General features: G+C 36.1%; 1 protein-coding gene across 5 annotated transcripts in view; it reads left to right on the top strand.

Moving 5' to 3' along the window:
• The window catches only part of LOC121854373 (NADP-dependent malic enzyme-like), a 56,447-nt gene extending 44,550 nt beyond the window's left edge, over positions 1-11,897 (top strand). For 4 of the 5 annotated variants that reach the window (XM_042349002.1, XM_042349005.1, XM_042349004.1 and 1 more), the window contains exons 9-12: positions 457-560; positions 1,362-1,571; positions 1,995-2,118; positions 9,444-11,897. In XM_042349002.1, coding sequence (XP_042204936.1) covers positions 457-560; positions 1,362-1,571; positions 1,995-2,118; positions 9,444-9,586 — 581 coding nt within the window. In that variant the 3' untranslated portion in view covers positions 9,587-11,897. Of the gene's footprint in view, positions 1-456; positions 561-1,361; positions 1,572-1,994; positions 2,119-3,477; positions 3,606-9,443 lie in introns of all 5 variants that reach the window. The other variant, XM_042349003.1, reaches the window with a different exon arrangement.
• Positions 11,898-13,233: the final 1,336 nt, after the last annotated feature.

The raw sequence follows: 13,233 nt of genomic DNA, 5'->3' as shown, positions 1-13,233 counted from the left end.
TAGGAGTTAATGAAAAACTCTTACAGTATTTAATTAAAAAGGAGAGTTTTGTGCAATATGAAGCTAGATTGTTAATTGCAGTGTTACCTATGTTATAATATTAATTTTTGTCTGTATTTTGTGAGGGAGCTGTTATATAAATTAGGGTTCACGTAGTTAAAACGTCGAGTATTCAGAACATCACACCTTCGCATATTACTCCAGATTCTGAGTAAAGATAAATACTGAATGATGCCACGAAAGTCAAACACATACGAGTAGAATATGTTATGTGCTTGTCCTTTTTCCCTTTACATATGTTTTTATTTTCCCTTTTGTAAGCTTTCTCCCACTATGACTGTAGATGGTGGAGTCAGTACCAACAGGGATTTTCCCATACTCTATGTAATTCTTCATCTCTAATTGCAGTGAAATTGACTACTGGACACAAATGATGATAATATGTTTATTCATCAGGTGCTGCTGCCATTGGAGGTGTGTTCACTCCTGAGCTTCTTAAAGACATGGCTTCCTTCAATGACCGCCCTATCATCTTTGCTCTCAGTAACCCAACACATAAGGTATGTTCTTGTAATACCCTTGTTATTTATAAGTAGAATAGTTTTGTATTCCTTTCCAGATGCATGGATGAGCAAAAGGTCCCCAGCGACTGGAAAATGGCACACAGTACAGGTATATGAGTCCTATATTAAAAAATGTGATCACTGCCGGTGAGTTTGACTAGCATAATGTGTAAAATACTTGTGAGCATTATAGGAGATGCCATGATAAAACATCTTTTATGAAACAACCTTGTAAAGGAATGCCAACATGGATGTGTGAACTTAGATCCTGGTGTGGTGGCAATATTGATAATTTATATACTGTACTGTACCTAGACTTTATCAAGGCTTTCGATAGCATATCTCACGAAAGGCTGAAAATTAAACTGGAAGGATATGGAATTCTGGGAAATGTCCTCGTGTGGATCAGATACTTTCTTCATGACCACAAGCAGTATGTTATGATAATGGCACAGAATTGTTATGTGTACCCGTGGCAAGCGAGGTACCACAGGGCAGTGTACTGAGACCATAGTATTTGTTTGGATTGATTTTTTATACAAAAATATGAAACATATACAGTACAAATATATGTAAAATATAATATAAAATACAATTGAGGAGTGTATGAGTGTTCCTCCTCTCATGGTTGTGTGTCAGCTGATGCTCTTGTGTATCTAGAAGGTTCATCAAATGACAACCCACCACCACTCACACACTTAACAGTAGAAATGTTTTCATTATACATGTATTGGATTTTAAAGGATAACACTGAATCAGCACATATCTGCCTTTATTCTAATAGTTAAATGTTTTCAGGCTGAATGTACGGCTGAGGATGCTTACAAGTACACTGATGGCCGGGCTGTGTTTGCCTCTGGTTCTCCATTTGATCCAGTGACACTAAATGGCCAGACATTCTACCCAGGCCAAGGCAACAATGCTTACATTTTCCCTGGTGTTGCTCTTGGTGTCATCTGTACTGGTATCCACCACATTGAAGATGGAATCTTCCTCATGGCAGCCAAGGTAGGTGCTTCACTTATGGTAGCCAAGGTAGTTATTATAATTATGAAAGTCGGACTAGGTTCCATGGCAGCCAAGGTTAGGATTATGACTGCCATAGAAGGTCTGGGCATCAAAATAGCCCTAGATGAACCTATCAAGAACAATGGAGGGATCCTTCACATTCCACTGGCCTCCTTCCCTCAGCATGGTTGATTCTAGTGGTGGCCATTAGGTAAATATAGGGAAGGTAAGAAAGAACGTGTGTGTAACTATAGTCTATTCACTCGAAGCTTACAACTGTAGCCTAGGGTCGGTTTATAGCAAGGCAACTTCGGACAGACACAGGAAGAGTCACTACGATTCTTTTGTATTTAAATATGAAGATGGTGTTTCACTGATCTTTACTACATTTCTTCGGTTCTCAAATATTCTCTAAATTTCTAGGCCCTTGCGGACTTGGTAACTGAAGATGACCTTGCAAAGGGTCGATTGTACCCACCTCTTTCCGACATCAGGAATTGCTCATTGAAGATTGCCATCTATATTGCTGAACATGCTTACAAGACAGGTATGTGTGTCCTTACAAAAGAAAACAAAAAAGTGGGAAATTTTTATATTTTTACATGCTATGTGAATGCCTGCTATTGCACCAAGAAAGAATTTTTTTATTCATACACCATTTGTTATGCTGAAAAAGGATGAATATTTCTATCACATCAAGGGAGATAATTTTATACCGTACACTGTATATATATATATGTATATAATTATGTTTTAAGGATGCTTACTGTAATTCTTTTCTGCTTCCAAGCTTTTTTTATCATTATTTTAATCTTTATTTTAGAGACTGCTTGGAGTGACATTACTGTTGCTTTTCAGGATTGTGTAAGCATGAACCTCAGCACCTTAGCACATGTGTGGGTTATAGGTAGTTCATTATTGTTGTTATGCAATATCATAGATAGTACAGTATGTAAATATTGAAGAAGTTTAATTTTCATGAGGAAAACAAAATAGGTACAGGTGTGATTACTATAGAGGCAGAGCAGATATAAAGAGGACATATTAAGTGTATGCCAATAATAATTAAACTGGTTATTGCTGCCCTTGAAATAAGTGGGCAGAAACTTTCAGGTTATCACTGGGTGTTTTTCTTATGAGTATATCTCGACACTTATGGTGATAATCGGTATTTGAAAGTGTGTATGTGTGTGCATTTGTATGTGTACATGTGTGTTTGTTTGTTTTAAAGTACATCATATGGTAAGCAAGTACAGCACCTTATACTTGAAAGGCTTTTTATTTATTTCACTGCTCCTCACAAAGTGTGGGATGGCAACTCCCAAGTGAGATGGGTTTGCATAGCCTGAAGTTGATGTCCATTCTGTGTACATAAACCCTGCCAGGTCATGGCATTAAAAACAGATCTCATGGGTTAGGAGTCCAAAACCTTACCACCTGAGCAGTTTGAAAATACTTTATTATGTGTAAATTTTAATGTTTGGAGTATTAGTTATGGGGATTACAGGTACTTGTTATAACATACATTGTCCATTATCTTACTATTGTCTACTTGAATCATATTTGGAGATGAAGGTAATACTTTGTACAGCAATTATATATATTCTTTAAGCATTCAGGTATTTAAGATTATGCTTCTACAGCAAATAATCAGCCATGTGCTATGTTAGCTTGTGCACACTTGTCACTACATTTGCTATGGTCAAGCTTATGCAGATAAAAGCTTATAACAGCAAGCCTTTATTTCCAGACATATGGATGAAGAATTTAGTTGAATATTTTTGCAAACATAAAAGTTGCCCCTGAAGCATGAAGAATGGGCACCACTAAAAGAATAAAGTCCATTAAAAAATGTAAAAAATCGTATTCTTTAAGATTTGGCTAACTATTTGGCCCACATTTACAGGCATAGCTTCTGTTTACCCTCAACCAAAGGATATTGCAGAGTTCATAAAGGCACAGCTTTATGATTTTCACTATGGGTCTGCCCTGCCCAGAGTCTACTCATGGCCCAAGCTTTAGGCCGCATGACCAGTAAGCTACGGCCACAGCAGCATGTGCATGTCACTCAGAGTAGAGTGTTTCTGTGTGCCATTTATTGTACACTTTATTATGAACCTATAATGTGTTGCTCATTATTTGTAACCTGCATGTGCACTCCTATTTGAAGTACAGTAGCCTCAGGTTATTTAGTGAGGTAGAGACCAAGAGTGTTTTGAGAAATATGCCTAGTCCAATTGCAGTATAAAAAAGGCATGTAATTCAATTCCAAATAAGGGATAAAAGACCAGATGCCCCCAAAATTCACGAAACAATGCATGATGGAACATCTACTACAAAACAACTTTGTGAAGGAATGCCAACATGGTTATATGCCGGGACTCTCCTGCTTGACAAAATTACTTGAGGTGCTGGATGTTTGGACTCAAATACTGGAAAGGGTGCCAAGACTTTCAACAACATACCCCATGAAAGGCTGAGAATTAAACTGGAAGTATTCTAGCATGGATCATAGACTTTCTTCATGACTGCAAGCAATATCTTGTGATTACATGAAATTTTCATGCATATCTGTGACAACGTGCCCAGTGTACTGGACACGTTGTTTGTTTCATAAATGACATGCCAGAAGCTATACACTCCTCCATACAAATGTTTGCAGGTGATGCCAAGTTATTCAGGGAAATTAAGAACCAAGTTGACTGAAAATGGTACTAACTTAGGTACCCATGAGATAAAAAAAGCAGCTAGAAAATAACCCAAGGCTACTGTAATAAATTATGAAGTCCTCTTAAATGGTAGTTGCTTCTTATTCATCACGCGACCTACTGGACATGTTCTGAGTAAGAGCAGGTGCTTGCAGTAACATGATTATAGCAAAGCATGTGACATTGTTTGAGCACTGTTTGAACTCCATTATTTTCCTTTTAGATTGACCCAGTGTTTATGAATAAGCAATATGATTTTTTCCAGTGTTCACCAAATACTTACATGGTGAAATTTTGGCTACAGCCAGCCTACTAAAAATACAGTTTTTACTTAATCATTATATTGATTCTCTGTTTGTGTCATTGGTTTGTTTGTTTATTCAATGTATATGTATGGATGTAGCTGTTTTGTAGTGTACAGTATTTTATTATAAAAAATATACATACTGTAGTACATTACAGCATGCCTGGATAATCCATGGATTTTTATTTTGTGGTCCTCTATTATTCGTGGATGACACCCTGGATGTATCCAACAATGTCTGCGGGTAGTTTTAAAGTTGTTACCATTTTCGCGGCCGGTAAGTGGAGCACGCGAGTTTTGTGGCATCCCGCAAGGTGCCTGTCTTGTGATACAAATATGATATATAATAACTAAGTGGGGAAATGTTATACTACAGGGCATTTCAACATAGTGACAGTACAAAAAGGTAAGATTGGCTGGGAGTGAATATACTGGTTGATTACGAGTTGTTGATAATCTTTACAATGGTTGGGACTGTGCTGTTCTTATAGCATGTGTTTGTGTGTAGAGACACACACACACACACACACACACATATATATATATATATATATATATATATATATATATATATATATATATATATATATATATATATATATATATATATATATATATATATATATATATATATATATATATATATATATATATATATATATATATATATATATATATATATATATATATATATATATATATATATGAGAAAGCACAGAAGTGAACAACATAACATACGGGGTTAATTGAAATAGATCGGCCGACCTCAAACTCCAACTTTTTCAGACACAATACCTACGCTAGTAAAAATAACTTCTTAATTTTATGATGGTTTGCACACACAATTAATAATTAAGAGAAATATCAATAATATTAGGTTTTTAACACTTACATTAGTAGAAAAGATGGCTGGGCACACGGGATGGGGGTTGGTTCCGGCAGAGGGATTATTGGCCCTCACCTGTATCACTTGTATCAATTGTATCACTATCCACCACAGAGGCATTGCAGGGCCTCTTTGTCAAAACCCTCAAAGTCCATATAAGTCCATATCCTCACCATCATTATCACTATCACTGACTTGGGCCGGCGTGGTGGGTGGCAGGTGAAGAACTCTTAATGTTTCGATGACTGGGCATCTTTAGCAAGCACCTCTCTGCTCCGCTTCCGCTGTAGAAAGGGTACACACACCTCAGAAAGTGAGCATTCCGTTCGGCAGGGTACTGCATAAACGTGGGAACGCGTGAAGCGGGACCGCCAGAAAGCGAGGGTTGACTGTGTGTGTGTGTGTGTGTGTGTGTGTGTGTGTGCGCAGGCGTATGCGGCGCGTGCGCGCGGCGTTGCGGCGCAGTATTACATTTCGCCTAACGCGTTTCACTTAACGCGCTTTTATCATATAGCGGTGCCTCGCCAGAGCTGAACTTTCACTTAACACTCGATCCACATATACGTGAGTGTCCGCTCGAGACGCTATTTTTAGATTTCCACCCGCCACCCTGCCTGACTGCCTGTTTTAGCTCATAAAATTCATACAAATTACTCCGCCAGAATATAATTTACATTGCTGAATTTAATTTGTGATCACTTGAATATAAACAATATATATTTTGCATTAAACATACAATTTTTAGATAAAAATATTTCTAGGTAACTATGTTATCTTTTGCAAAATATATGACATTTATATTCAAAATATTCCTGGTCTTACAAGGAATCCAGCAATGTCAATTATATTATCCTAACTTTAGTTTGAGGTATTATTTATTAAAATTTAGTGGTTATCCCACACACATCCTTGGGACGGTTGGTGGGGGTGGGGGAGGGAGGGACCGACCGACTGACCATCTGTTACCCTGTGAAGAATTATTTTTTTTTATTAACTGAAGATATTTGTTTTAGCTCATAAAATTCATACAAATTACTCGTCAGAATATAATTTACATTGCTGAATTCTTATAATTTGGTGATCATTTTGAATATAAACAACATATATTGTATTAAACATACAATTTTTAGATAAAAATTGTTCTCTTTTAACTATGTTATCTTTTGTCCAAAATATATGACATTTATATTCAAAATATTCCTGGTCTTACAAGGAATCCAGCAATGTCAATTATATTATCCTAACTTTAATCTGAGGTATTATTTAATACTAAATGTTATAAACTCTGGAAGGGAGGATTGGTGGGGGGTGGGGGGAGGGTTGGGACTGACCGCGGTTGGAAGAGGGGGAGGCAAGGTGGACTTTGATTGACAGATAGTGTTGTGAAGATTATATTTTTTATTAACTGAAGAAATTTGTTTTAGCTCATAAAATTCATACACAATTTACCCGGTCAGAATATAATTTACATTGCTGGAATTCTTATAATTTGGTGATCATTTTGAATATAAACAACATATTTTGCATTAAACATACAATTTTAGATAAAAATTTTTCTCTAGGTAACTATGTTATCTTTTGTGCAAAATATATGACATTTATATTCAAAATATTCCTAGTCTTCAAGAATCCTGATATCAATTATATTATCTAACTGTTTGAGGTATTATTTATTGAAATTTAGTGGTTTTCCCCCAAGGATAGCAGTGTAGTGTGAGAGGGGAGGGAGTTGAGTCCATTATTTGAATGGACATTAACTTAGCGACTGTATTTTCTATTTCTCTTAAGTATTAATTGTGTGCATGTACCATCATAAAATTAAGATGTTATTTTACTACATAGGTATGTGCCTTCAAAAAGTGGAGTTTGGGGTGGGCCGGTTTCTATTGGAATTAATCCCATATGTTCTGTTGTTCTTAGCATATTTCACTTAACACAGGACCCTCTCAAGTTCAACTGACCGTTAAATTGAGGCATAACATATATATATATATATATATATATATATATATATATATATATATATATATATATATATATATATATATATATATATATATATATATATATATATATATATATATATATATATATATATATATATATATATATATATATTAATTCTAAGGGCAAACACATAAAGGGAATATACATTATTTTTGCACACAAGTAAAATTACCCCCCTCCCATCAGGAAATGTTATTCACAGATTTGGCTATTTGCAGCCATTTTGAGAACCTAACCCCTGCGAATTTGAAGGGCATGCTGTATCAGCTACTTGTTCATACAGTACCATCTAAAGATATCTTTTCTAGTTACTATTTTAACTTCAGATATTGCAACTGATAAGCATTTACTGAAATTCTTATAATTTTCTACTATAATACAACCTCAGAAATCTGGAAATTTCAGAAAAATGGCATAATTAAAAAAAAATAAACTAAGCTCATGGGCAGTAGTTGATGCAGTGTGTTGTGTTTTGTACTGCCTGCACTCACGATGTAAACAGTAGTTAGGTGGATTAGTGTGTGGCAGTGCTTGCTCTATCATTATGTGGATTTGTATTATGTAAAAATGTTTAAAAAATACTCAAGATCAGTTTCAGGATATGTTTGATGTATACAGTGCTAAACATTTATTAATCAAACTTTCAAGATACTCTGTTCACATGAGCTTTGCAACCAGGGCCTAGATCAGATTTAACAACACAGCTGATTTGCTGGTGAAATAAGGTACATTGGGTTAATCTTGAGTTTTTTATTTTGTACTGCTTTCCTTCATATTCTCTAAATTGTTTGTTGGGTGAATTTTCATATCGTATCCCAAATTTAGTGTTCACAATTTATAATTTTTCTAAGGGGATATATCCGTAACCTGAATGTTTGTAAGGCAGGGGATGACTGTACAGGTGCTCCTCTTCCTAGAAATTAGTTATGTTCCTGAGGCTTGTTCATAAGTCCAACTTTACTCCTTTAGAGACCGAACATATTATAAAAAATAAAGGATGTCCAGTACAGCTGCAGTATACCCCAATAATAAATACAGCACACTACTCTACACTATATCCTAACAGCCTTAAACAGTATTTTAATTATATTGGACACATGGACAGGTTTGTTTGTATCTGAAAATTTGCAAGTCGAATGTTTGTAAGTAGAGGATCACTTGCATTTAGTTACAATGGCTGTCATTTTAGGTCAAATTGTGGAATCGACAACCATGACTGAACTCTAAAAAAAATATACGTATATGCATTGTACTGTATACTGCATAGGTATATCGTTAAAACAGTCAAGAGTGACAAACTAGCCATCAGGTCTGTGCTTTGTTTGTTACTGCCTGAAATAAAATACCTGCTTCCCAGGTACAGGTTGTTATCAGTCTTTCCATCAATCTGCACTGTATACTCATATTATTAAATTGGCACTGTTAATACAAAACTTCTCTGCAAAAAATGGTGGTGTGAAGACAGGCATACCATTCATATTCTCTTTAACATGGGAGCAGACATCGTGGTTGGAACTGGTTAAAACCATTGTGTAAAGTGTTTTCTGAGTAACGAAGATACCAAACTAGTTGGTACTTGTCTGACTTAGTCACCATATAAACTACACCTCTAGAAAATGTGTTTTGTGTCTATGTTTTGTCTTGACTGCTAGACCTTCACAAGAGGTTTTGCTCACAGTGCAGCTCCTTGATATTAACTTTTTTTACCAGTAATTACCCCCCAAAAAAATAATAATATTTATAATAAATCCACATAAACTTCAATATATTATGCTATATTAGTAAAGTGGTAAGAAAATTATAATCTGTTGACAATTGAATAGACTGCATGTATATACACATTGTACATAATGTATTTATTTTTGCATCTCTCAACTATTGTGAATACTTTTGATATATGAGGTGCACAGCTGACACTTTCTTTTATCATTACTATACTCTAATATTAATTTTACTTTCCTTTTCAGGTATTGCATCAACCTACCCAGAACCAAAAGACATGGCCAAGTTCATAACTGACCAGCAGTATAACTATTTCTACGATAATCATTCTGCTCTTCCTAAGACCTGGGACTGGCCTGATCTTTCCACCTTCAATCCAAAGCTTTAATTGAGACTTAAATAATTATAATAAGTTACTAGGTGGCTGTAATAACAAGCATTAAGGCAACCACCATTTTATGTCTTATGAGCTACTTTCAGAAAAAAATGTCATTTGGCTTGAAGCTCCCAACATATGCCGTCAAGTCTCTTCTACAGTTTTTTATCCGTTGATCAAATGCTAACTTATTGCTTCATCCATAACAAAAAGTTAATGCATATGGTCATTTCCTTGTTAATGTAATGATGTTTGGTATATGAAGTTCTGTGTAATTTATTTGTTGGTAAATGTAGACATCTCAGTCCAGGTAATTGAGTAGCTACATTTACCAAAAAGAAAAAGAAAAACACCTTTTGTTAAGCAGTGTTTCATACAGTCCCTTCCATTTAGGCATCTTGAAAATATTGTCTTACTCAATAGCTAATGCTTGACATGTAATCAACTCTGAAACATTTAACATCTGTGGTTTGAAGGTGGATTTAAGTATCCCATAGAAATGGTTGACCCTTCATAGTTCTGGACAAAGAACAGAATTTATATGTAAATAAGCTGGCAGAGAGACTACAGTATTTTGTGATATGTCAGTCTTGGTTTTTATCATTTATGTGGTCTTTCACTATGTCAGGTGGCCTCAACAAGAGTTTATGCCGACCTGTTTGTCTACCAGTATTTATTTCCATCCCTAAGCACAATTTATTTAATTTTCTCAAACTCAGTCCTTGAGATGGGGTCAAACTGCTGTAAAGTAGTAATTGGGGTGTTGTTCATTAAAGAGTGCACAGCTTGTGACTTTGTAATGTCAAGTCCCTGAATTAAACCCTTCTTGTCTGAGAAGTATCATCCAGTAAAGACGTAACAATTGATTTCAGTTTCATCATCAGTCTTATAGCATTAAATCTGTTCTTGTTTCTTACTTGTCAGAATCCTGGAACATCAAGCTGCAAAAAGCATTATTTTGTCTGGCAGTTATTTTATTTGTGTTCTTTAAACCATATACAGCTAGATGTCCCAATCCTTAGGCTTGTGCCTTCTTGATGAAAAGTATTGTCATTACAGTTTAATATCCTATTCTGCATTCATCATCAGGTTTTCTACATCTTAAAATTGGCTGTATTAGTCTTTCAATGTCATGTCATCTGTATGAGAAGTTGTAGAAATTGACAGTATATAGAAGCACCTTTAGTTTCATGAGTTTCAACTTGCAGATTATTGTACATTCATGCACATCTAATTCTGTTTGTTATTTAGGTATTGTACTTGACCATTGTGAACACCCTCTTGCAGGGGTAACACACTCCATATACAAATTGAAGAACCAGATTGAATTTGGCATGTTTGGGTGTGCAGCAGTTAGCATCGTGTTCCTTAATACCAAGTGGTCACATACTGAAAATCAAAGACTCCAAGAGTAAATGATCTTTCTTTCTGGTGGTAAATAACTTAATCAGATGTTGACGTGAGCAGTGGTATGAGATTTTATTGCCTGGTTTACTAGACTTGTCATAACATCAGAAGTACTTGGAGAAATTATCAACATGAAATCAAAAGCATTAAGAAAAGCAAATATTTGAGAACATAGGTTTGTATTTGTCATCTGGTAAATTGTTCCACTCTGCTCTCATAGGTTACATCTCAAGTTATTAAATGCATCTGTGAGACTTAGGACATAACCTTACTCTTAACAGTTCTTCTCTCTATTCGTTAATCATTTTACTTTTGTGTTCAAAATAACTAAATAAACATCAATATTTTTTATTCTCTTGACTTTTCTAGGTTAACTACAACTTAGTACTGTATTGTACTGCATTGCAGAATGAAACATTGATTGCCCATTGTATTGTTTGTACTCAGGATTGCAGAGTACAGTCGTGGTTATTGCTTGTATATATAGACAGCTATCAATTAAGGTCTATGAGGATATCCATAATTTTTATTTTCCTAAGGGAAATAGAGATGATTTGTCTTATATTTTTCCAGAATGTTTGTAAGGTATAAATGGTGTAACGTGTTTGCCAAATTTTTATACTAAGGGCCTGTAAACCATGTGTATTTAAAAAAATCATGGACTTAACTACCTATTACATGGACTTCAACTACCTATCATTTAACTGTAAGGTATGAGTAGGAACCTTCACAAACATCCAGAAGACATACAGAGTGCTTCTATACTTTTTTCACTGCTGTATTTTACTGAAAGGAGTTACAGAGACAGTATAAGTAAGTAAGTTTAACATTTGTTAACAAAATGAGATGTATTTATTTCTTTATCATGTCTTATAAACTGTATGTAGTTGTGCAAGTAGAATAAATTGTAAGTACTTGATGAATTTTTGTACATCCCTCTTTACATACACAGGTAATGGTACTTGTGATAGACACTGGCACAGAGAGAGGTACTTGATTGTTATTGTTTTACACTTATGGTTTTTAAATCTATAATTTTTCATTTAAGATGGGTAGCAAGCAGGTTATATGGACACAAAGTAGTACCTTCAGCTGTATATTATTATATTACTCTTATATTACTCTTATTAATTATGTATAGTAAAGTATTGCAGAACATGTATTAATTCTATGTAATATTCCATTTATTGTGCACTAGGGGGCAGGGAAAAAACACTTTATGTATTCAGCTTGTGAATGCTGGCATTTGTACAGGCCAGCGCGTAGTAATACATAGATAGATGTAGAGAGAGAAGACAGAGTCCTCGTGGCGTGTGACCGCGGGCTTCTGCGTCCTACTGTTTGTATATATCTCCCGTACGAGAATAGAACCTACTTTTAAGACAACAAGTGTTTGTGTATACCCTCAGAAGTATAGAACATTCTTTGGGTATCCCTGGCAACACGCCAGATGGCGCAGTGATTATTTCTCAGTGAGATACAGTGGACCAAGCCTTTCCCCCGGACTCAGTTAATGGCGTCTCGTCTTCAGTGACTTCAGCTTCAGACAGCAAGACTACTACAAGCCTCTAGACTTACAGTGTTGTGAAGTGCTATGCTGTGTACAGTGCTGTGCTGTGAAGTGAAGTGTTTTGTGAAGTGCTGTGCTGTGTATTTTAATCATAATTGTCTGTGCAAGTTGCGGTCAGATGACTAAGGGAGCGGCCCGACAGTACGTGCTCTCCCGTCTCTGGTCTGAGGGTGACTGAGGAGCTAGCGCGACGCGGCCCACCCGCTCCTACGTCTGGCAGCGCGCCAAGTCTCTCCCCTCCCGCCAGACACACACACACACACACACACACACACGCATTCACCTTATTTTCTTTTGACTTAATACTGCAGACTTCTGCACTGACCGATGGGGCTACGCGCCAGTGTGGGAGACCTCTCCCCACCCAAGCTTACGCCCCACGCTCCCCACAGTGACAATGCCCAGTCACCCACAGAATCTCCTCGCTCGTCGCGAGCCAGCTCTCCTGCGATGCATGCGTCCACAGATCTCCTTCAACTGATAAAGTGGATGGAAACTTCTCGACGCCGGGACGATATTGCAAGGAGAGAAGAGGAAGAAATTCGGTACAAAGAGTCTGAAAGACGACGCCACAAAGAGGAACAAACACGCAGAGAACTCGAAGACATACGTAGACGTGAGGATGACCTTAGAAGAAAGGAGGATCAAGCCAGATTTGAAGTTTTGATTTCTCTGTTAGCCT

The sequence above is a fragment of the Homarus americanus genome, unplaced genomic scaffold, assembly GCF_018991925.1.
Source record: "Homarus americanus isolate GMGI-L3 unplaced genomic scaffold, GMGI_Hamer_2.0 scaffold54443, whole genome shotgun sequence".
NCBI classification, from domain to species: Eukaryota; Metazoa; Arthropoda; class Malacostraca; order Decapoda; family Nephropidae; genus Homarus; species Homarus americanus.
Note: the sequence above shows the minus strand (reverse complement) of the source record. Positions and strands in the feature narration are given on the sequence as shown.